The 25,927-nt window shown below is 39.1% G+C and overlaps 1 protein-coding gene across 1 annotated transcript in view; it reads left to right on the top strand.

Moving 5' to 3' along the window:
• The first annotated feature begins 2,313 nt into the window (after window positions 1-2,313).
• The window catches only part of LOC118982521 (catenin alpha-2), a 100,864-nt gene continuing 77,250 nt past the window's right edge, over window positions 2,314-25,927 (top strand). The window contains exons 1-3 of the mRNA XM_037039617.1: window positions 2,314-2,406; window positions 3,060-3,216; window positions 9,470-9,670. Coding sequence (XP_036895512.1) covers window positions 2,371-2,406; window positions 3,060-3,216; window positions 9,470-9,670 — 394 coding nt within the window. The 5' untranslated portion in view covers window positions 2,314-2,370. The remainder of the gene's footprint in view (window positions 2,407-3,059; window positions 3,217-9,469; window positions 9,671-25,927) is intronic.

Below are 25,927 nucleotides of genomic sequence, written 5' to 3'. Positions count from 1 at the left end.
GGTAACTTCTGGGTTTTCGGTAAAAACATTTTATAAGTAGTATTATGTCCTTCCATCAAGATATACATATTTGGTTCTTTTACTCTCTCTTAATTATGTATATTTTTATGTCAATTGCCATTAAATATTAGGCCTAGAGTCATTATTTCATTGAGAGTATGAGTATTTCTTCCCTCTTCTTACCAAAATATTATCCAAGACCTTGTTCCTGGATTATTTCTGAGTATTCATGTTGTTGCTATATAGATCACACCAGACTCACTAGTAATTGTTCACTGCTGTGCAAAAGTGTGACCTCAAGTCTCTCTCACACACCAATCAATGTTGACAAAACACAAACAAAATAATTAACTGAAATCATTTTATAAAATGAATGGTCGTTCAATAACAAAACTAGGAAGAATTTAATTGAAGATTAAATAATAGAATTTTATATTAAATACATATATTTTCCTGGAAACACCATCGTAACCTGATTTTTCTCATGCCACCAAGAACAGAGAACACAGCATTCTGGAGTCAAATAATAGAGCAGAATGTAGGGACTTTGTTTAGCACCAGAGTATTGGTAAACATCTGCTAGAAGGTAATGTGAAAATTTTTCTAGACAAATTAAAAGAGGAATTTAACTTTACCTTTGGGAGTATCTTTAATCTATGATGTATTATAAATCACTATATTCAGTAAAAAATATAAAAAAAGCTATTTTTAAATCAATAAATACATATTGAACACCAATTATGTATCTGGTTTTTGGACTATAAAGCACACTAGAATAAACATAACAAAGATAAATAAAATGCAGAGTGGGGACAATGTGGTATAAGAAAAAGGAATTGAGAATCTGTAGGAATTGAGAATTCTTGTCCTGCCTTCAAGGAACCTCATGACCCTGGGCATTTAATTTCAACATATATTTGTCTTTCTCACACACTTATTCTGAAAACTAAGTAAAATGGTGAAGACTATCTGGAGAATCAAAGGTGAAGTATTAAATATAAGAAAATACATGATAAAGTTTGGTACTCAGTCTGTGATCTCTCATAGTACTATATATACTCACTGTAATAGACTTCATATGTCCCTAAAAGCTTCAAAACAGGATTCTTTGGACTAATGATTTATTAAAGTCGAATTTGGAAGTATTTCTACTATTACCATCTACTGAACTCCTTTTGCTGACAAGCAGTGGTCCTCCAAATGCTCACTAGTTCTGTGCTTTCCCCACTGCTCCCACTGTTTAACTAAGATTTCTTTCACGTTAGGAATTCTGCACATGTGTAATGCAATATAATCTTCGAGGGCATTAAGACATGGTAGGAAAGCATGGTTTTGGGCAGAAATGAGCCAGATCCAACAGGGCAGGTGGCCAGGAGGCTCCCAGGGATTGTCTCTCTGCTAATCACTTGTTCTATTTACCCTACTGCGCCCAGGCCTGGCTGGCACCCCTTCCCTACTCCTTTGCCCTTTCTAATTCCCAACCTCTTGTTCTGTTTACACTGGCTTGATGAGACTGATCAGTGTTTTGATGGTGGTTTTGTGTGCTGTTGACCTTGACCAATCAACCTGACCTTGCATTACCAATTCTCCTTGAAGAAAAGGGATAATACAAATTGAAATGCTTGACCTGGGATCTTAAATGCTGTTCAGCTGTTTTGGTTGGTGTCATGTGTTAAAATATGAAATTAGAGTGCCCTTATACTAGACCTGCATGTTCTAATTTGCCCCACGCTCCACTACTACCTATGGATTATACCAGTCTCTTCGATACATTTCTCAGGCCCATGGAGCCCCTGAAAACATTGTAGTTGGCTGTTGTGGACTGGCATCTTCCTGACACACTCTGACCGGCAGCTCTGAGCTCCTTTAGGTAGAACACACTGATTTTCAGCTTATTATGAGTCTCTTTTAAATTCAAAGCACTGCCTGTAACATATCTTAGTGATTACAATTTAGTACTTATTTGACCCAAATCACAATGTTCTGCACTCAGTGATGAGTCTAATAGGGCTCAAGTTACAGACTAGGGCAGCCATAATAGACAACGATTCAAATCAGTGCAGTTAAAATACGTTATTGTGAACACATGAGCATCCTGAAGCAATGATTTGCTATTAGCACCCTATTTTGGAAGAGATGCCTAACTTAATATTAAAACTAGTAACATTTGATTCAATATTGAAGAGTACCCTACTCTTATTTGTGAAAGCTGTCTCCTGGATTCGTCACCCTCCAGAGAAGGTGCAAGGTCACACAACAGTACGCTTTTCCTTTGCCTTTATGTAATTTTCACTCAAATGTTCTTCAATACAGGTTGCCAATTTGGCCTGTTCCATCTCCAACAATGAAGAAGGGGTGAAATTAGTTCGAATGGCAGCCACCCAGATTGACAGCCTGTGTCCCCAGGTAAGCTTTATTCACTTCATTTCAAAAACTGGTTGGTGACTTTATACTTCGGACCTTTCACACTACAACCCTCATGTCACTCTCCCCCTCATCTTGCCCTCTTTCCTCTCACTAGAATGGGCTACCAAAGCTCTATGGGCTGTTTAAAGTTCTGCTTTTATCAAAAAGAGAGAGGGAGGGAGGGAGGGAGGGAGGGAGGGAAGGAAGGAAGGAGGGAGGGAGGAAGCATATCTAACTATTCCAGTCTCTTCAGAATCACTGTGGCAATTATTATCTCTTCTACTCATATTGGCTTTGTTTTATTTGTTGTGGGCTGTTATTTAAATATTCCATGTCTATTTGCCTTGTCTCAACAACTAAATTATAAGCTTGTGCATGTAGAACAAGACTTATGCTTCCTCCATGTCTGTGATAAGTAAATAGGACTTGTCCAGTAAACACTTTCTGAAACCCGATGCTAATTACTGTGTCTTAAAAGAGAAGCAAAGCAAACAAGAACTAATGGTAGTTGATGACCTACTTTATCATTCGTGTGTTTGATTGTCCTGAAAACCGAGAACCCACTAACCTGAAGAAACTACATGGTTTGGTGTTTCAAGATGGTATTTTGAAGAGAGTTCTCAGTATGCCCTTGGCCTGTTCCTAACAAACAGGTCATCAATGCGGCTCTCACCCTGGCTGCCCGGCCACAGAGCAAAGTTGCTCAGGACAACATGGACGTCTTCAAAGACCAGTGGGAGAAGCAGGTCCGAGTGCTGACAGAGGCTGTGGATGACATCACCTCGGTGGATGACTTTCTTTCTGTTTCAGGTAATCAGAAGCAGGCCCCTTGCAAGGAGGCTGAAGGAGGAGAGCAGGATGAGATAAGGGATAATTTGTAAATGTCATGGGTCTGTGTTTCAAATGCTTTTCTTGTCCCTCTGAGCTTTCAATCATCTCTGTAAATGTGACTCTCATACCCTCTTGAAAATTCTCCTTCGGTGTGCACATCATTTCAAGGTACTAGTCAAAGCATTAGCAGGAGAAAACATAACTTTCCAATAAAGATCAGAAGCCCAAACAGATTATTTAAGATGTCAGTTCCTTTCTAGTTTTTGGAGTTTTTAAAAAAAACAGGATGGTCTCTGATGCACCTGAGTCGCCCATCTGCAAAGGGGCATGAGGTATGAGATTGGTCAGTCTTCATGGTTCATGTTTACATCTTTAAAAAAAATCTACTGTTTCAATTTGGCTGTGGTAAGGGGGTCATTTTTGCAATAAATGAAGTTGTCCAGGTTTGCTGTAAGCCAGGAAGAAATATTAGCCACAAAATGAACCCATTAGAAGGCACTTGGGAGCCATTGAGGCTTTGAGCATTTGTCTATAAGGCTGTGTAAGGAAGAGAGAGAAAGCAAATAGTCATCCCTCAAAATTCTAACTTCCTTCCTTGTAAATGAAGCCAGATTGAGGGATGTTAGTGCATTTGAATAACATTGCAGTCACCGACTATTTTGACCTTTAACGGGATTCATCAGTGCCAAAGCAGGATAGGACCACCAGCCAAAAACTGGGCCTTTTCCCCCCAAACACCTTTGGCTCAGTTCAGGTAGATGAGTTTCTGTGGGAGGAGTGGAGGAAGAGGTCACTGAAAACATCAGCCTCCAATGTAATGTATCGAAATAACCTAGTGACCCTTGAAAATTTCATATTGACCCAGTGTTGATTCTACCCACAGGTGTGTGGAACTCACATCTGTCAAGTCGGTCAGCCATAACCTTGACCAGGCTATTCTTGTTCTTGGCCACTGAGGCCTGAGAGGGAGAGGTCACAGCACTACTGGTAGGATCAAGCCAATAGGGCTGCTGACTGCAACAGTGTGGGAGAGATTCCTAGGGGAGGCTGTCGTATTTGGGAAATCTTCCTAGATGTATTCTTTCCTTCTCATGAAAAAAAAAGAAAATTTCCCCTAGAGGCTTCTGTGGAAGCCCCTGGTTTAAAGCTCTGTTTAAAGCTTGCCTGACAGCGGCATGGTTGGATCTATAGATGTGATGGATAATCGAAAAGCTGACTTTGAAATCATGGAGGGCAAGACAAGGCAGATGGGAAAAACAAGCTAACACATGCTCAGTGTCTATAATTTGCCCAACTCTCTGCTGTTTGCTTGAATTCTCACCAAAATTCCGTAGAACAGGTTTTGGTATTCTAAGTCTTTGAGAAAATGAAGTCATTGAGGAGGTAGGTAGCTTGGTGGAGAGGGCATTAAAATTCAGATGGTCTTCTTCTCAGAAGTTACATGACCCTCAGTAACTCAAGCTAGAAAGGAAATTTCCTTTGGTGCTTCTAGCTTTCCTCACAGCTCCCTCCCCTCCACCTCTGGCATCTTCATTTCTCTCTCTAGTCCCTTGCAGAAATCCATCCTGTTCTTCATTCCCAAGGTGCTCTATTTTGATGACTTGTCAAAACAGCTATTCATTTAAATATACTCATATCTTGGGTTTGGCTAGTAAAGAACTCAATGTTGCCATTCCTGGGATTTTTGCTTTTCTGGTGGCTGAGTCCTTACATCACAAAAGATATACCCAAGAAATGCGTCTCTCATGAGGAGCTTAGGAACTGTCTGGATAGGCATGTTGGGGATTTGGATAGTAGGGAATAGAACGGTGGCCAACAATGTTGAATATCTTTCTGATACATACTCAGTTTTTGTCAGGGTGACCACAGGGGCCCCCAGGAAGGGGCAAGGGAACTCCCCACCCAGGCTGAGATCTCAGAGCAATCCTAATAGCCCCTAAAACGCTTTTCTTTCATCCCTTTCTAGCTACAACTGAGTAGAAAATACCCACATATTACTTCTTCCAAAGAGGAAGCATTTCAGAACTTCTCACTTCCCTAACTTATCCTTTTCTTTAAATGCCTACACAAAAATTTCTGAGGATGGGGGGAAGCAAGGCGGGCAGGTCCTATCTCCGACTTTTTCAACAGGGCAAAGCTTTTCTTAATTTTCTCACACCATCCCTGCCTCTTGGCCACCTTTCTCCCTGCCATTCCTTTGTGCAACTCATTATTACTGGCAACAAGAAAGGGCTTTGTCCTCCACTGATAACACAGTGCGGTGCAACCCCAGTGGTCCGAGTGCCACAGCTGCCGTGACAGGAAAGTGACCAGGCGCTGTCCGGGAGCCAGCCGGGCCGGGCCTGCTGGAGCATGCCCTTGGGGGCAGCAGGCACCTTTCCACAGACGAGCTTGACAGATGATGACACAGCCCACTCTCCTGTTGGTAGGCTGTGGACACAGCCCGATAGTTGGGGAAACTACTTCTCCTCTCCTGGCCGAGCTGGAGCCCAAACATTTGCATCCTTAAATTGCAAGATTGGCTCAGAAAGTATTTTGCAATGGCACTAATGACATTTTATGTATCAGTTTCTTCTTAAGGGAATATCTGTTCTGGCAGGAAACTCTATTTCAAAACCAACAACAAAGATCTTTGTGTTTAAAGGATTATAGTGTTCTGTGCTTTCTTTTGTCCCCGCTACCTGGATGTGTGTATCTGAGTGCAACAAGTTTGGGTTGCAACGACTCTGGCTATTAACATTAGAGGAGCAAACCAATTTTCCAGTATTGGCCTAGGCTCATAAAGAAGTGGAATGGCTGTGTTAGAACATTTTAACTTATTCCCATTGGGCAAAAACTACAATTGCAATACTGTTTTTAAATGAGCATCTTGGCATTAACCTTGTAGCAGTTTAATTCTTGGGTTTGGCTCACAAAATAGCAGGCATCTAAGATCTGAAAAAGCTATTATCTCAATCCTGTAATGTTCAAAAGTTTTTTGGGTTTTTTTTGTTTGCCTTTTCTTTTTCTTTTCTTTGATTCCAGGGTCTTGAGTTTGTTTCCTTTTAAAAATTCATATGGTGAACTTTGTTTTTGAATTTAGAAACAATAGCTCTGAGGTTTATAATGATTAAGTACTTTTGTCATCAGTGATCTCTGTAACAAAATTACATCTTGTCTGAAAATAGGCTGCAAAAATCGAAGGAAGTTTATCACAAAATCTGTTGCAGTCAAATGTTTTATCATATGTTTAAATGCCACGCTTTATATCCAGGTGTGATACCCAAAATACCTGAGTAGCTTTCCCTAGCGGTGTAATCATCTCTGGAATGCAGACGATTTTTATTACTACTTTCACTTCTATGTTCTTTTCTAGTTGGAAGAGCATTCATCTGTTTTCTTACTTAATGAATTCTTTCTCTTGAAAATACCTTAGTATCAAAATATATATTTGATTGTCCCTTTTCAATGGACAAGTGTATTCACTATTTCTTCTTTGATTGCCTCTTGTGCGTGAGGCAGTCGTGAATGCAAATAGGACTCAGGTGTGGATTCTGCCTTCCAGTACTTCATTGTTCTTCTTGCTAGACACCAGGTCAGTGTGTTTCCAAACCTGCGAGCCCCAGGCCTGAGGTTGTAGGGAGTAGAGGGAGAGAAACTATGAAAGGGATCCAGCAACACACATTTACAAGTATTGTCTTGTGATTAAATCATGTCTACATATGCAGGTCTAGCTCCTTTTAAAATACATTGTTGGTACTTAGGTTAATAAAATGCAAGTCTACTTAAAGCATCTGTATCATCAGAGCTATGATATATATGTCACATACCAGTAAAACTGCTATCATGAGGGAATTGGGACTTTTTTTTCCATGACAGGGTACCTCTTATTGGAGAAGATTGGGAAATACTGTGTAAACTGTCTTTACATTTCAAAAAAGAGTTGACTCAGAAAACTGAGTCAATACTTTATTTATGTGGTATGATTAACCTGGTTACCATTGAATAAATTAATTGATGATTTAATTCAAAGCAGAGTTTTTATGTCATAGATTTTCAACTTCTGCTGGCCTCCTTCAGCTATGTATAGCTTATTTATACAAAAGCATATTCTTTTTCTTGCCCTTTAATTAAATTAGTCACATGTTCTAATTTGGGAAATAGAATTTTTTCAAAACTATCTTTTTATTTTAAGATATTGGGTCTTAAGTGGGTTGCACACTTTAAAAAAATAACTCCAGAGAAATAAGTATGATAATGAACAAATTCTTTTTCATTGAACTCCAAAATTCCATCTTTAAACTATGCACAGAAAAGCAGTAGCTATGTCTATTCTTATACTAGGCTATTCAAAGAAAATGGCAGCTGGATGCCTGTTTTTGACGTGAACTACTTCTCAGTTGCTCACTTTTGGGGATCAGAAAGCATTTAAATTGTTTGGAGGAATCCAGCAGAGACGTAAGAGAGGCCTACTTCAATCAAACTTTTGTGTTTAAAATTCCATTCCAAGTTTTATCTGAGTAAACATTTTCCTCAGGTGTCCTTTTAGGTGAGTTTGCATGATATAATCCAAGAGCTCATAAAAAGGGGAGGATTTTAGAAGTTCCTCAATCAAAGTGAAAACTTCTGAGTCTGTGTTTTCAAAACTGATTCTCTTTTTTACTTAGAAAAATATCAGCATTCAGAAGTACTGCTACTTGTGACTTTAAGATACCTGAAAATAAACTGATATACAAGATAGAAACAGAAGTATGGATGCATGGAACAGACTGACAGCTGTCAGAAGGGAGGGGGGAGGGAAGGCGGAGGGATTAGCCAAAGAACAATAATGCATAACCCACAGACACAGACAACGGTGTGGTGATGGCCAGTTAAATCAAGCATTTATTTTTCTGTTCTAATTTATGTTTGAAATGGAAAAACTAGAGGTTATAGAAATCACAAATTTCTTATGGTTGAGTGAGGAAATCATATTATTGAGGTCAAAACAGATGTTCCTTGATGAACAGTAGGTTATACTTTGCAGTTTCCTACCAAATGTTTTACAGAAACAACTATGCCCTCTGAGTGATTGTTTCATGAGAGTAAGAGGGATCTGTGGTAGAGACGGGTTTGCTAAGTATCCTCCCATTTCTTCTTTGGAAATTTTAAAATTAGAGCTAGTTCTAGAAACTTTTTAAAGTGGTGAATATTTGTTTTAATCCTTTATTACTATTCATCAAGTTTGGCAATTACAATTTTTACAAGGCAGTAGATTATTTGACAATATCTTCAAACTTGTTCTGTTTACCTGTTTGAGGTGTGTGTGTGTGTGTGTGTTATTTTCAGTTTAAGTTATTCTCGTTCCTCAAACAGAAAATACTAAACTTTTTGAACATTTCCTTAGTATCTTATTTCTAAAGAATGTGCAGAGACATAATTACAACTCTCACATTGGACATGGGAAATGCAAAATTGCGTCCTTGCAAAACTGTGATGGACCAGATCATGTGTTTTCTCTATGCTAGTAGAGAGCAAAGCCTCTCATCCTGCTTGCTTGGCCTCCATTTTGGGCAATAGAAGGAGAGTGGTCACAGACCTCGACTAATCTGAGGGAACCAGCCACAGGACTCAGGTGTATTTTAACTGTGGGGAACTCTGTCACCATTTCCCCCTGATCTGTTTTCCCATTGCATATGCCTTGTGCATAGCATGGCATTAGAAGATGGACTGGCTGGCGTTTGTTCATTCTGTGGTTCCCCCTAAATATCCCTTAATAAAAACACGATCAAACAGACCCAAGGCTGGTCATGTCTAGAAAAACCTGGTCATGTCCAGAAATGTTCCTGCTTGGCCAGTCAACTTTATATGAGCTGCCACAACCCCTTCTAACAGATCTTCTATGCAATAGATCTCAAAACACTGAAAGAAACAAAGTTTGTGGTCCTCAAAGTACGCTCTCTAAACTGTGAAAAGTAGCATCATTTAAGAACTCGATAGAAATGCAATTCTTGGGCTACTACTCAGGCCCAGTCAAAAACCCGGGGAATGACGCCTAGCAGTCTGTATGATTCTGCAAGTCTTCAGGCCGTGCTCAAGTTTGAGAACCACTATTGTAATTATAAACTTTGTCCTTTACATGTCATTTCTGTGTTAGGCATATATAGAAATGTACAAGATGATGGTTTACAATAGTGATGAATCTTAGATTGGTTATTAAGGAAGGTCTGACTAATGTAAAATCATGCACACATGTACCTGTTTCCCCCTCCAGAAAATCACATCTTGGAGGACGTGAACAAATGTGTGATAGCCCTCCAAGAGGGGGACGTGGACACTCTGGACCGGACTGCGGGGGCCATCAGGGGCCGCGCAGCTCGAGTCATACACATCATCAATGCTGAGATGGAGAACTACGAAGCTGGTGTTTATACCGAGAAGGTGCTGGAAGCTACAAAACTGCTCTCTGAGACAGGTAAACATGGATATTAGATTTGACCACAATGTGAACGTGTGATTAATTTTCATATTTGAATAAGTCTGTTTTATTGTTTCATATAGGCCTTTGTGAATCTCCATTACAAATGATCATGGAAGGGGCACTGTCTTTGTTTCTGGGGTTTAAGTTGGTATAACTTTAGCAGAATAATGATCTTAATGCTTTGCATGCATAAAAAAAACTTTGTAGTTTCATATGCAATCTCATCTGATTCTCACAAGTACCTTATGAAGTAGGCAGATAATAAAAATTTCTTTTCAATTACTATGCAAATGTGGTGATTCAAATCAGTTAAAAGATGGCAAAGTTTTCCAAGTCTAGAAAATAGTGGAGATGTAATTGGAACTTAGAATCATGAACTTGAAAACAATTTCTTAGTCCATTTCTTGAGAAGATAGACCTTGAGGAAGGACTCTGGATAGACAACCAATGGGAAGAATGCATAAAAATTCTAGGTAATGCCTGGATATGAAGTACTTCAAGAAAGGAGGTAGTAACTGCTGACAAAGGGTTATACATTCAATATATTTCCTACTTCCTGCTCCTGTAGGAAAACCTTACCTGCCCTGCTCCAGGGGTGTGAGAGTGGCCACTGGGGGGATCAGTGCTGTAGTAAGACACGGTTACTTATGGGAGTGTGTCATAGCTCTGTGGTGTATTAGGATGGAAGAAAGACTTCCACTGAGTTAGTAGAACAACTCATAACTTCGAATAAGAAAAGATTAGCCTATTTTTAGTAGTGTGTGTTCTTGACTAATGCCTCTTGGCTTTAGACCATTTCTAAAGTCTTTCATGCTGTGTGAGTTTGTATATATGGGAGAATTGAGAAAAAGTTCAGGGAAGGAGAGAACACAGAGACTTTAAGTCTATACTGTGTGGGATTATGAATAAATAATGAGTTGGGTCCCATGCCTGCACAGAAGGACCTCTCCTCAAACCCCAAGTTCAATGGCAGTGGGGAACTTCTGCACTATACACATGGACTTTGGAATCCACTGGGCTAATCAGAAAGAGACGGGACTCTCAAAGGTCAGATACAGCAGTGTTCCAAGTTCTGCATATTAGATACATGTTTCCTTCTACAAAGAAAAAGTGTTTTACAAAGATTCCTATACATATTTGTTAGTCTAGAATACCAGGGAAAAAACAGGATAAATGGACATTGGTTGCTATCTCTGAAATTTAAGCAGTAGGAAAATAGTGTAATATGACAAAATAAAGAGCATATTCAGAGATTGTTGCTCTTGAGAATCCTCGCAGATTTAGAATTAGAAATTATAACAATAACAACTACTTAATAACATCTACTTACATTTTAATTAGCTGAAGTTCAGCACTATTTTCTTTCAAACAGACTTGCCCTCTGCACTCAACAGAGCAATAGAGCAACACAGCAAGCCATACAGTTCCTTCCCTCACTTGGAAGAATGAAGGAATAGACATGTAACTTTCCAAGTTAAGGACTTTCCTTTCGCATTTAGAGGACCCTCTCACATTCCTGTGGCACTCGGTCCCTGGCCCATTAGCTCTATTCTTACAAAGTCTCAGATTCATCTGGCATACTGGACACGTAGCAGCCCTCCCTGAGGTGCCGCACTGGGAGAAGAGTTTCAGAGAAAGGGGGGACACCTGGAGACGGCACTCTCAGCTCATGCCTGCTCACGGGGCCGGAATAATTTTAGCAGACGAAGGATACAGAGCGCATAGCAGACTTACATGTGATTTCTTGTGCATACAAAGATTTCAGGCATTGTTCAAGACACAATTGTTTTTTTTTTCTTACTGTATCTTGGGGTGCTTTAAGGAACAGAAGGAGTGGTGCATGAACTCAAAATCAACTTAAAAGCAAGGACAGTGTGCTTAGTTGATTGAGATATTTTAACATAATTTTTACCAAAGTCTTGAAATGTATACAATTATCTGGTAGATTTTTCTTAAACTAAAAAATAAAATCAGTGAAACAGTGCAATCCATTCTGGGTTGTTGTTGCTAATCAAGACTTGGCTCTTATTTGTTAATTTTCAGAGCTTTTAAAATTCTCATCATTCCAGCCCTCCCTTATGGTGATTGGATACTTAGCTAAAGGCACCTTCCTGATTCTGACACCCATATTTAGTTCTTGGTTGAACAGATACAATGAGCAAGATATTTAGATATATGCTATTTTTCAGGATCTATCAAAGATAACTAGGAAAGTAACTGGGTAGAAAATATTAAAATAGATAGCTTGTACATAGCTTGTACACAACTGTAGTAGAAAATACAAAAATTCATGTCAAAGAAAAGTAGATATTAGTGGGCCAAGAGTTAGAATATGTAAGGTATATGAATTATTTTTCTTCTCTCACCAATTATTCTTATCTTTTCTAAACAGGAACAAAATTGGTTTTTTATGTGTAACTAGAGAGTTTGCTAAAGAAATGAAGGCAGAGCCCTGGCTGGTGTAGCTCAGTGGATTGAGCACGGGCCTGTGAACCAGAGGATCGCGGTTCGATTCCCAGTCAGGGCACATTCCTGGGTTGCAGGCCAGTTCCCGGCAAGGGCCAGTTCCCAGCAGGGGATGCATAAGAAGCAACCATACATTGATGTTTCTCTTCCTCTCTCCCTTCCCCTCTAAAGATAAATAAATAAAATATTTAAAAAAAAAAGAAATGAAGGCAAAAATGTCAGCTGTTGACTCATTGGTTGCTCATTAGAATTGTTGAGAATGTACCAGACATGTGACGTTTGAGGAAGACCATAGGGTCAGGTCTGTGATTACTGCTATGCAGAGTTTTGTTGGCAAAAAAGTATGTGTGTGTGCATGTATGTGTATATATATTATATATGTACATGGATAATATATATATACACATATATGAACCTTAAACAGGACTAATTCATTTTTCTATATATAATATATAACATATTATGTATAATGTAGTATATGTGTGTATATAATATATGTACACACATACATTATATATTATATGCTATATATTATATATATATATATATTTATTCTAAAATGAATTAGTCCACTTGTGAGGTTCTGGCTATGCTAAGGAGACGTCCGCCCTCAGAATAAAAAGTCATATGCATATCACTAATGCCCAGGTTCCTACGTTTGGGCTAATGTTTTGTTCCGATTTTTTTTTTTAACCAAATTTATGGCCCCATTAAATTGGTCACTATTTACAATCTGAACCTATCAGGCTTTGTCCCATAGCGGCGTTGCTCAAGGAGGGAGTGCGCTCAGGGAGGGAATGGCGCTGCTCCAGAAGGAAGGGCGAGGAAACAGGAGAGGAGTCCAGCACCCGGGAGACAAAGCGGCATGGCTTCTTTCTCTCCTTTTTACAACCTACAAGGCTCTGCCTCATTTTAGATCTGAGTTGTTAGATTCAAGACCACAAGGCAGAAGTTTCCAACCTCTCTACTACTGATATTTCAGCCTGAGCAATTCTTTCTTGGGGGAGGGGAGTTTTCCTGTACATTATTGGGTATTTCACAGCACCCCTGGCCTCAACTCACTAGATGCTTGTAGGACCTCCTCCCCCGCCAGGTTGTGATAACCACGTGTCTCCAGATACTGCCCCCTGTTCTTGGGAGAGGGTAACCGCATTGACAATAACTGCCCTAAGGGAATAAATTTTCCCAAATAGGGGTAAGTTTTAAAAAGAAAAAAGGAAAATCAGATGTTGTGACCATAGGGCATGGCGAAGGGAGTGGAGTTGAAGTATATACAAAGAAGAAGCCAAAAAAAGGCAGACGGCTCAAAAAGTTTTGACTAGAGCAGAATTTGCTGCTGAAGGGGTTGTAAACACAGGCCAGCCCCCGTTTAGACACATAAACGTGGCAGGGGTGCGTTTCGGCAGAGAAACTCTCACTTTGCCACTTGATTGCCTTGGTTGAGTGGCTAGGAACTGAGAGCAAGCTAAAGACATGCTTTGCTTAAGTGCTTTTGGTGTTCATATAATGCTAAGTTAAATTAGGGGAGAAATTGTGTGGATTACGAGGATGTTAAAATTCAAGGGAAATAGTATACTTATTTATTTTTTATAAAAGTAATCTAGGCTGATAAAAACACAATAAACTCAGTCTTCATCGGCCCCATTGCATGCTTACATATTCGATGGGCTCTTCAATAAAACCCGAGTTATCACAAACTGTCAGCAGCTTGGTAGTAAGCACATGCTTGACCAGGCCCATCTTCAGAGATCTTATTTACAAAGTCAGGTTACAGCAGAAGGTGGGGTGGGGCAAAAATGCATTCAGTGATATCATATTTAGATATGTAAAGAGCAGCTCATTCTTCACTGAACAGATTATATTGAAATGTCATTTTAAAAGTTGATAGTTGATGCAAGTTTGTGGCAACGTGTACGTGATGAGGTTGAGAGATCTTTGAGATTCTGCCAACAGTTCCTCTTCAGTGGGGACAAAAAAAGAATAAAAAAATGAAGTATTTTTAATAGGATTCTTTGTTATTAAGCATGTTATAGGCAGATATTAAAATTTCATTGTTTTGGAGACCACGTGGGCCAAACAGATGGCGTACTTTTTATTAAGACGTTATTCTTTTTAGAACAGTTTAATGCTCAGAGAAAAAGTGAAGATGTAGATATTTTCTGTCTATGCCTTGATTGTACATGTGCAGAGTGTCCCCATTATGCATATCCCCTCTCAGGGTGGTAAGTTTGTTACAACTGATGAGCCTGCATTGACACATCGTAACCATCTAAAGTCCATAGTTTACATTACAGTCACCTCTCAGCATTATATATTCTATGGGTTTGAGTAATGTGCAGTGACATGTGTCCACCTTTATGTAATCATACCATGTATGTTTCACTATCCTAAAAATACTCTGTTCTCTATCTAATCATCCATCTCCCTGTCCCAACTCCCTGGCAACCACTGACCTTTTACACTGTCTCCATAGTTTTGCCATTTCTAGAATGTCATATAGTTTGAATCACACAGTATGTATGTAGCTTAGCTTTTTTTTACTTAGTAGAAATAGTACAATTTTTAATTTTATGCATAATTTTATGTAAAGTTTTTATAGAAATGTAAGAGATTTCTTAACATTCTTAGTCTATATTTTACCTAGAAAATGTAAGAGGATCAGCAAATTGAAAGCACCCAAAGTGGAAGTAGTAACGAGGGGTACCATTGCATCTCAATATATTGTAGTGGAATGAATTCAGGTTAGGAATCAGAACTCAATTCCTGGATTTCTGCCAACTAACTGTGACCTCACCCAAGTTAGGTAATGCCTCTGGGCCTCAGCTTCTCAGGTCCTGGCTGATGTTTCGTCATCTAAGAATGATCAGTATTACTGATCTTGGGACTCTATGTGTCCCTGTCTACTGGCTTCCTGGTGACTGCACCTACCACGGACAGTCATTGCCCATGAATCCTCCATAAACATCTTTGTAAACCTGTCATTAAAAAAATTAAAAAACAGCTCGGATCCATATAGACAGGCGTATTCTTATTCTTCAAGCAAAACAGATCCATGCTGTTCCCATGCTCCTTCCTCTGATGTTCTTTGTTTTCTCTTTCTCTACGTTTGTGTACTGAGCTCATCCTTTAGGGTCTGGCTCAAGTTTCAGCTGCAGACAACAGGGACCACCCTTTATGAGTCCTCTGACATTTAATATGTTCTCTTCAGTGTAAATGTTCCACAACTAGATTCTTCCCAGGGTTGGGTGTTTCTGTCAGTGCCTACGGTCTAGAACAGTATTATCATATAATTAGCATTTAATAGATATTTATTGAATAGACGAAAACAAAAACTTAGGAAATCACCTTTTTTTAGTAGAGAATATTCATATGTCAGCTCAAGATTTCAGGATAAATATGGAGACTTCCTTTCCTCCTCCTTTCTACATATTAAAGGGAAGCCATCTGCTTGGTGACTTGGGGTATGCTTCTTCCCCTTGGGCTGCTTTCTTTTGCTAGGGGGAGTCAGTTTTGTGATTGGACAGGTACACATGATCTACCTAAATACGGGATGAGATATGTGGGTGTGGACTGAAGCAAGGTCAATATCAGAAGAACATGGTAGGGACAGCTTATCAGGAGGAGAGAAAGCATTAGCTATTATAACTGAAAAGGCCCATTACAGTGCAAGCTCACTTCTCCATAACTGATCTTGAAATTTGATTATGAAAGAAAGGCATTCCCACAGAAGCTGTAATGGCTGTGGTTGTTCAGCTTGGGCACCCTAATATATGTGTTTTAATAGGGCTCTTAGTATTGGTGCAAAGTTATTTCTCACCGAAAGATCAAAGGATTATGATGTGGAGGAAATGTCTTATTGGTGGTTGTAGTATTCATGATGGTAGGAAGTCAGAAGCATAGGAAGAATAACAAAATTGTATCCACTTATAGTCCTTAAACGAACAATACATAGTTTGTCTTAAAGTTCTTTCTGCTTGACTGAAACCTGTACACTCTAGGTATTACAGAGATTTGACTGATGGTTTTAAATACCTATATTTATTTTATCCTAAGAGCAAACGTAAGGTCTCTGGCTCAGAGGGAAAAAAACTTATTAATTAGAGCAGTAACTTGGCCAGTTCCCCAGGCTTCATTCTTCTTCCCAAGGCATCCGATGAGGGCAGGTGAAATCTGCCCACGCAGGGAGACCCATGCCGTAGGAGTGGAACCGTGAAATTATGATCTTGGACCTTGTATAGGAACTGGTGCTCAGCTGCCTTTCTCCCCTCCTAAGAGGAGCGAAAGCTTTACTTTTTAACATTGATGAACTGTCAAGGGAAGGTGCCCATGTTATTATAGCCCTATGGAATATAAATAAATGGCTCCTGGTTTTATCCTCTTATGAAATATAAACATATTTCTCTGGGGGGGAGATAACCTGGAAATTTACAGGTTTATTTTACTGTTTTAGGACTGTTATTGATTCATCCTTTGAATCAGGTTACCAGTCACAAAGCTCTGGCCATGAAGAAACATGATAATATTTCCTCTATTTTGGCTTGTTTGTTAGTAATCTCTTTGGCTAGAACTCAGACATGTCCAGCTCTCTAAGCATGAGGAGCCGAAGAACCACCCACAAAAACACAACTTAAGAAAAGACAGTAAGATACACAATTTTATCTTGATAATAAAGCTCTAATAAAGAAGTAGATGTGGAAATAAGGTGAATTCAGGAAGGCTCACGGTTACATATTTACATGCCTTAAGTTTAGAGCAACGTAGTGGAAGAAACAGCACTTTCTTGTGCCCATTTGTCAAAGTAAAACTACAATGAAAAACATGAATGTCCAGTTGTGCATGGACCAGATCGCGGATTCAGAATTCTGGGGACTGCGTAGGACACGGTATTTCTTTGTCATTTCTTAGGCCCCAGGGACCAGCATCTGTGATAATGATAGTGACAGTGGAGTGGAGGAGGGGCCGGCATATTTCATCGTGCAGGAAACCCCAACACTGATGGCCTCTGCTGGGACTGGCATCCAGGGTGTGTTCATTGTGCGTGGTGGAGGCGTTAGTAAGTTCCCTTCACCTCGAAGATCTGCCCTATTAGTGACAGGTGTTTGAATCAAACAAGTGCCAATCACTTGTTTGGGAGCACAGGTGACACATCACTGGTATATTCTGGAAATAGTTTGGTTAGGAAAAAGCTGGAGAACCTGAAATAACAGATGAATATAAGAACCAGAGAAGTTCTGTTTATTCTGGTCAAAATGATCCCAGAATAACCTCCTCACCTGATTTGTCTTTTTGTATTTTACTTATTCTCTAGCACTGGCTAATTTCATTCTTGTAGGTCAAGTCTTCTGCCAATCCTACTCCCCTGTGCCCCTCTTACTCTTATTATCAGGGTCTTTCATCAGGCAATTTACATTTACCACTTTGTGTCGCAAACCCTTTGTTCACCCTTTTCTCTGTCTTAGTGTATGTATCTGTGCTTTCCCTTTGGGGGTGTGTGTGTGTGTGTGTGTGTGTGTGTGTGTGTGGCTTCCTAATTAAATTTTACCCCCTGATATTTTAAAAACACCTTTCATTTCTTCCAACCTTAATTAGATTTGAAGTTTAAAATGGTTGTATTAATATAAATGAAAAAACATCACTGACGGAGTAATACCTTATTTTGGTGATTGTATACCTTTTAAAAATTACAAGCCTAATGATCAAAATCAAAATCTATTAAATTATGTGCAATATATTCTTAGCAATTATTTTACTACATCTTAATATTTTAAACCTCACAGATGCCAAATTTAACTGTCTTCATCAAGCCTGGTTTCCAGAAAACTTTGTAAACTGGAGAAGGCATCTTGTTTCATTCTTTATCCCTTCCTTAAGCTTCAGTGTGCCATCCTTATTTGTAACTTACAAACCATTTTAAGTGCTTACTTTAAATATAAGAAAACTTTCCAAGCAAGCCGCTTCTATCCTGAGTGAAAGGAATTTGTGTCTAGACAAGAGCAGATGGACGTTCCCTGGTTCTCTTAGGGCAGTCGCTGTGAATGGAGTTTAGAGGATGTTTCTCCCTCTTTTCTAGGCAGTGCTTTTTCATCTTTCATCAAACAATTCAGCTCATGGGTTATGTATGGCCTTCTGGAACTTGAATTTGATTTTGATGTTTAAAATGTACATTATAATTTTCCAAACAAGAACTGATGAAAATGGAAGCCTTTAGGAACTCCCTCAGAGGGAACAGATGACTGACTTTGAAGAAACAAAGTCCGAGATAACACCAAGATGAAGGAATTAGGACTAGCCAGAATAATGCTGATGGTCATCTAGAAAGGTAGGAAGACTAAATAAATAGTCACTGGGGAACGGGAAACAGACTAAGCTGGGTTGCTTTTGTCTCTGCTCCTGATTTCCGGTGATCAACATCCTCTAACCTGATGAAGAGTTATGAAGAAAGCACCGTGCCACCTAGCATATCATTGGTCTAGGCAGTGACATTTAAATTTGGAGAAAGTATTTAACTAGTATTTCTACACTGTCACTACCACATTTCAAAAAGCATTTGTGGATTCAAATCCAGTAAATCAACTAATATACAATAAAGTGGTATAATTTTGAGATAGAAGAGAAGTAGTTTCACAAGAATATTGGATTAAGCTGGGAGGTGTTTAGAAAAAGTGTTTCATTTGACCTTGGGAAGCTAGGTTTTAATTTTTATTTTTGGCAAAGTCTCTTACCTTTTAAAGATTCTCTTTCCTCATGGATCTGGTGAGGTTATAATGGAACACAATATTTGACACTGACTGACCTTGCTGGCAATCAAGACAAAAAGGAAAATTCTAGGGGTAAGTAAGTTTATAAAATTTAACCCCAATGACAGATAGTATATGAAATTCATTTTTAAAAAATACAAAGTCATCAGAAGGGTGATGTGGACCAGCTAAGGAAAGCGAAGGACATAGAAGCAGGGATAACTTGTTTTTAACATAAATTATTGTAGCTTCTCAATTTTCAGAAATTTCAGCACTAATTGGTATGCTATTTTCAATTTACTTCCACAAGGTATACTTTTGGGGGTAAATCATGTAGTTGTAACCTTCAAATTTTATCCAAAGGAGACTGGCTGATTTTGCCTGCTGTAAACAATGAAAAGGGTACATGTCTGGGTAGACACAGAGGGTCCTGGTGTGAAGACAGTTGCAAGAACCATTTACTATGAATCTTTTATGTGTGAGGCACAATGGTGAGCATTGTGCACACATTCCATGCCTTGAAGGAAAGATCATTTTGTTTTGTCACTCTACATCCATTCACTAAAGTACTGCCTATACAGTATAAAAATTTTGTTGAATGCATTATTTTTTAACTCAATGTAAAACCTGAAGGGCCTCTATCATTATCTCTGTTTAACTAACTGAGGTTCATATTGGTTAACTCGTACCAAATGAAATATTAAGATATTATACTTCTGTCTGGACCCAATGCATGGACGAAAAAGAAACCTACACCAAGGATACTTTCTATAATTGAGCAGAAACTTTAATGTACTGATAAAACTATTTTTACTGATATTTCTACTTATGGCATTGCATACTCTATTAGTTACCTATTGCCATGTAACAAATTACCCAAATATTTATGAATTAATATTTTATAAATATTATTTTGTAGTGTCTGTGGACTAGAAATCTGGCCACAACTTAGCTGAGTGCCACTGTCTCAAGATCTCTTGAAAGGATACCAGAAAATAGCAGAGCTAGATAGCGGGCAAAGGAAAAGTAAAATTGGCTCAAGGTGATTGGACAGGGGAGTTGAGGCAGAGAAGGACAGATTCGAGGAATTGTATAGAGAAACATGATAAAGTTGGTATATAATTCAAAGGGAAGAAAAAGGAAAGAAAAAACCCTGACATCATTAGTACAAATCAAAGTTTAGGCAAAATACTAATATCACTAAGGAAAATATCACTTGACTTAAGTTCAGAGATGCAAACATTAACCTCAGAATCTCAGAAGCTGTGTAGCCAGTGGGGATGGAAGTCAAGCAGGATTAGGGAAAAATGTGCAAAATCAGGATGAGAAGTGAGTTTGAGATGATGCAGGAAAGCCTTTATATCTAGTGGAAGTCCCTGGGTCTATAGTACAATACGTATAGAAATGAAGTAGCCACTCTCCACGAAGTAGAATTACAGAGTCATTTGATTACGTACTTCTTGCCCAATAGGTAGAAACCCAAGCAGCCTTAAAAAAATTCTGAACTTAGGGTTTTGAAAGATTCCCTGTTTGAGGGTAAGGCAACCCTAGAACATTCTCTAATAACTTAATGATCAGGAAGGTCTTTCTAAAACTACTGAACTAACACAAAACATTGGCTAGCTTCTGTGGTGTTTCCTCCACTATTTTGGAGTGGTACCAAAGCGGCAAGTGTGCCGCAGCTTCAATGAGTATGGATTGTACAGTAAGTATGACTTGAAGCTTCATGCTCCAACAGGCTCCTTTAAGTGATGGTGCTTGATTTCATCTGCCACAGATGAAAGTGAAACTAACACGACATGATCTGCTTGGGGAGGAGAGGTGGCCAATCCCTCAAAGGGGAAGGGCCAAGAGCCCCCTGCTCAAGGGGCTTTTATTGGGTCCGTTTGCACAAGAATACAGGTGAGGATCAAACAATAGATAGCATTCAAAGAACCGTGAGGGCTTATTCTCAGTCAGGGTCAGATAGCTAAAGAGCCATAAAACTTTGAGGAACAAACTTCTTGCTTGGACCCTTATCATTTAAATGAGAGCATTCTAAACAAAGCAGGTTTCACAGGATTTTTACACATTCTTTCTTATGCCTGATTTACCCCATACCTGCCCTTTCCAGCACAGTGCTGCACCGCCTTCTCCATCATATGTTTTTAGGCTTAAGTGGATTAGAGCCAGGCAGTGCTTCTCCCAGACAGAAATGGGGACTCAGGCTATGTCACAATAGTCAGGGAGACAAGGGTCCGTCACTCCCTCTTTGTGGCAGCCCTCTAAGTCCTTCCATGATGGCCTTCTAAGTGATTGTGTCTGGCCTAGGCTGCCCCTCTCTGAGGGGTCTTACTGGCCATGGACGTCGACCATGCTTTGGGGGCAGGGGAAGAAGCAGAGGCAGCGCTTGCTGCCAGAGACAAACTTTGTCTCCTGTGGCCCGCATTCCGGAGGTCGCTCACTTAGCCATAGGAGGCAGTTACAATTCCTGAAACCAGGCAGGGTGGTTCCCAACTCTTGATGGGTGCACTGAGCTATCAAGATATACCCAAAGCCTAGAAATGCTGGTCAGACTTTGCTTTGGGCAAATTTTGGCCCCAGTGGTTTAGATCATACTGTCCTTTACACTTTCTTCTCTTACCTAGTGTCTGATTTGGTACACTTGAGTAAAATGTCTTAGCAGAGTCTGATTTTAAAAAAAACATTTTAGGGAAAGAATGCATTACCTATACAAGTAATATCACACAATGCTTTCCTGCCTTAGGGGGACACTGGAGTTGCCCCCAGAGTCTCTGTCTAAATTAACACTTCCTGGCTCCAATTACTCTGATAAAACATAACTCTTTACCTAATTTCAACTATCAAAATGGAGGCATAATAACCTTTAGTGATGGGTAGGGGAGAAGTATAATGTACTTACTCCTATATTGGAATGAGCCATAATTCCTCCTAGTCCTGGAATTGTATCTTTCTAGATTACTTTCAAATGTTCTTATTTTTCTATTTTCTATTAACACTTAGTAGATTGGTTCTTTCTTTAAAACTGGGGCCCTGTCTATTTTCTCTATCTGAAGTAATAACATTTTACAAGGAGCACACTTAAGAGAGTATGTTGGTTGACCGCACCACCACAATTGGGTGACTCCTAGAAATATAGATATGCTGGTTTGGCCTTGGTGAACTAGTCAAGGGTACAATAATTAATTCTCCAGGCTTTGTGGCGAAGATCCTCCTCAGGTATTTATGAAAGTATTCTGAGCTCAACTCTGTGAAAAGTCCCTAGAGACCAAACCTGGAATGCTCACTGATAATTTGGTTAATGACGCATGAAACTCTTTAATATAATTACTGAACTAATATGAAATGATGGGCAGAAAGAGTATGTGAAATTTAATACTGCCCATGTTGCTATTGAATACTTGACGGCCAGTCAGTTGTTCCTTACACCCCATTTTTTCACTTCTCCCAACTGGATAGATTAACTCTACCAGAAGCACAATAAGGGCTTAATGTACGAAGAATGGAGAAGAGATCATCTCTGACTAACAGTGACTCCTATATGAAAAAATTGACACACAGAAATGTCAAACAATCCTACTTTTGTGTTCTAGGTACTGTAATGATGCATGCATAATTAGGATGCTATATCATTATAAGAAGTGTGAACTTTGAGGTGTGGATTAGGAAGGCTTCACAATGGAAGTCAATTATAAACTGGATATTGAAGATGGAGGAAAAATTCACTGAGCTAAAAGATAAGACATACATGTCAGTATGAAAGAATAAGTTGATCATGGACATGCTGGTATAACATGGTATGTCTCTGTGTCATATTAGAAGACATAGGAGTAATTCAGTCTAATTGGAACATTTGCATGCATGTTGGAATAGGTGGAGAGAGAGAGAGCACGTGAGTGCTAGGAATTATAGGCAGGTGTCAGAGGTTTGTTTGTATCCTACTCTATCAAAGGGAATCATTGGAAAATATAAAGCTGGATATGCACCTTTCAGACAGTTGCTTGGAAGCTGTGGTTGGTTGATGTTCATTTTCACTGCCTCTAGTTCACCTTGAATTTTTCTCTTAGGTTGTCAGCAGTCCCATTTGCATCTTTAGTACAACTTTTCTTTGTTTTACTGACTCACCCTGTGCTCTGAAACTTCACCTCTGAAGGTGAAGGATTCAGTCCGGATCTTTCTCACCTCTGGTTTAGGATCTCAACACTAGAATGAGACGACCTTGATTTTTACATGCACACTGGGCTCTGATTTCATTACTCTGGGAATGTCATTCTGTGGCCTAGCATGCACTCTGCTCTGCATACAAAAGCACAGTGAGAATTTAAAAGTTTATTTCTAACTTTGATCTACCTTTCAGGACATAAGCTATTAAAAGCATTCCAGGGTTTTCTGATAAATAACAGTAAAGTGGTGTCTAAACTTTTTTTGGATATAATTCAGAAAGTAGAAAAAAGCGTCTATTTATATAATTCCATATCAGAAACTCTGTTAATACATAATGTGTGAATTGCAAAGCTAGTGCTGTGTGTTGTCCTAATTAGTGGGAAGCAGAATCAGCCTCATATTTGGAGAAGTTGAGGCTTTCTTTCTACCTCAGTCTTACTTTGGGGCTATTTAATTTTTCAGATCCTACTGCAGCATTGGAAGAATTCATAGTTAAACTAACACCTGAGGTTGTCAAGATGGATTGTTCTATAAACTTTGGTTTTCCCCTTATCACTTTTAAAAACAAAGATACAACTAAAACAGAAAGAGAACAGCGATGCAGAGAGCAAAAATATGTTGGTTAAAAAGCATTAGCAGTTGACCAATTGCTAAAGAAATAATTACTGAATGTGCTGTGGAAGCGAGCGTGGAGAAAGACTTTCTAACGGGTCAGACTCAGAAAAACCCTGACTTGCAGTAAGAAAAATAGATGTCTTCTCAGTGACCATAAACAAAATCAAAGTAAATTGAGTTCAAGTTCTATGTTTTGCCAGCTTGTGGAGTATAACAAGGTCATTGGAATATTAAGGCTAAATTGTACTCAGAGCCCTCATTTGGAAACTATGGGTTTTGCAGCCCTTTTCCAACCATTTTTCACCTGGGAAGGTTATAGTATTATCTGTTCCTATCTCTTAAGAAGAAGGCCTAGTTTCTGCCTTTTCTAACAATGCCGTATCAACACTGTTTTATACCGAGACTGTACCCTCCTAAGTATCCCCAGAGCAATTCTGCCCTCCATCCCGGAGCAAATAATATTCCCTTCTCCACACTTAGGGTTGCAGAGCAACACTGGGTATGTTTTCGACCCTAGAGCATTTGTTACAAAAATGATGCCGTTGGATTTTACCTTTCCTCTCTTTCTGTTGGGCAGAATCAGGCCTAGAGCCAGGCAGGAGAGAGAGCAGGTCACTTCCTGCATGCTCCCCCTCCCCAAATCTTCAGGGTGGTCTTGCACACAAAACCCCAAAGTAACACACAGCCCTGCTCTTCCTTTTAGACTCTATCAAACGTCCTCATGCAAATAGAGGTATGTGCCTAGGAGCTGAGGTCTAAGAGGTTGGTACTCCATAGTTCAACCTTCCAGCTGTCAGTTATTAAGGCTGAATATTAAGCCTTAACATTTGATCAGGCACAAGTTCTGAGGAAATTCCTCACCTAATACTGTTATCAAATTAATTTTTATTGTGTTCTGAGCCATGAGCTGGAACTTTATTTTTTCAGAGCCTTAGTCTATAAGAAGTATAGCCTTGAAGATAATACATTGATCTCTTTTTAAACATTTGAATTATGAAAAGATTCAAAGATACACAAGATACATCATCCTTCACCTGTGAAACAGATATTAACATTTTGCTATATCTGAATCACAATTGTTGGAGTTAAGACACCCTTGAGGCCTCCTTAAGAAGTCTATTTAATCTCACGTCTCTCCTTTCCCTTCAAAGGTAACCACTATACTTAAGGTGGTATACAGCCCTTCAAAATATGCATGATAAAAATGCATATCGGTTTAAATTATACAGAGAACCCTTTTGTGTATTTAAAACTTCTTGTGAATGACCTCTCTTTTCATTTTGCTTTTCCCAGTCAAAACTTTGATCTCTGGACTTATTTTAATATACCAGTGTTCTCTGGTTACACCCCTCGGTCCATTTTGACCCACTCAGGTGTACTGCCCATGAGCCTGGGGTGAGCAGCTTATAGTGGTTCCCTTCTGAATTTGGGGATGCAGAATAGAACTTGCAGAAAGCCTGTTGAAAAACCTCCCCGTTATTTTTATTCCCAGGTTTTACCTAACTCTTCTTATTAACTCTTAGAATGTACAACCTGTGAAGAAGAAACAGCCATAACCAGAGAGACACAAAGACACTGCTGTGACTCCAGTATACCCAGCCCTCCTACTCAGTATCTCTTTATAAGCTGACATTTGGCCACGCTCCAGATACTGTCCCGGCTCACTGGTTGGGACCGGCTTGCTTCGTTAGATTTTTGTCAAAGTGCCCAAATTATATGTACCAATTTTTACTCCATCTACAACAGAAGGCTTCCCTTTTGTCTATGCTCACAATAAGATGGATATTATTATGAAATTATATGTCATTATTTACATTGTCATTTTTTAAATTAGACAAGTCAGGTACCTTATTATGTATCTATAACTTAGGGCTTCTTTTTCTGTGAATTGCCTGTCTTATGCTTTTGTCTGTTTCTCTTCTTTTTTCCTTATTGATTTGCAGGAGTGTTTATCTTGTGTACATGTAGGATTACTGATCGTTTATTAGTCACACAACAGGGACACAAACTTATGCAGCTAAGTGCTACTGATGGTATCGCATCAGTATGTAAAATTGCCAAGGGTCGTGATTGGCAGCTTAAACATAAATGGAATGAGATTAATATGATCCAGAATTTTTAGTTTATGAAAGAAGGGAATTTATAATTTAAGAAAAGTACTTGTGAAATTTCGAAATACCTACAAAAATGCTTTCATGCCTAAGGAGGTCACTTTCAATTACCTAGGCCTCTGAGGGTAAAAGAGTTGACTCCCAGCACAAGGGGATAA

The sequence above is a fragment of the Sturnira hondurensis genome, unplaced genomic scaffold (assembly GCF_014824575.4).
Source record: "Sturnira hondurensis isolate 20B ecotype Veracruz unplaced genomic scaffold, ASM1482457v3 Scaffold0002039, whole genome shotgun sequence".
Lineage (NCBI taxonomy): Eukaryota > Metazoa > Chordata > Mammalia > Chiroptera > Phyllostomidae > Sturnira > Sturnira hondurensis.
The sequence above is the reverse complement of the archived record's forward strand: the minus strand, read 5'-3'. Positions and strand labels throughout refer to the sequence as shown.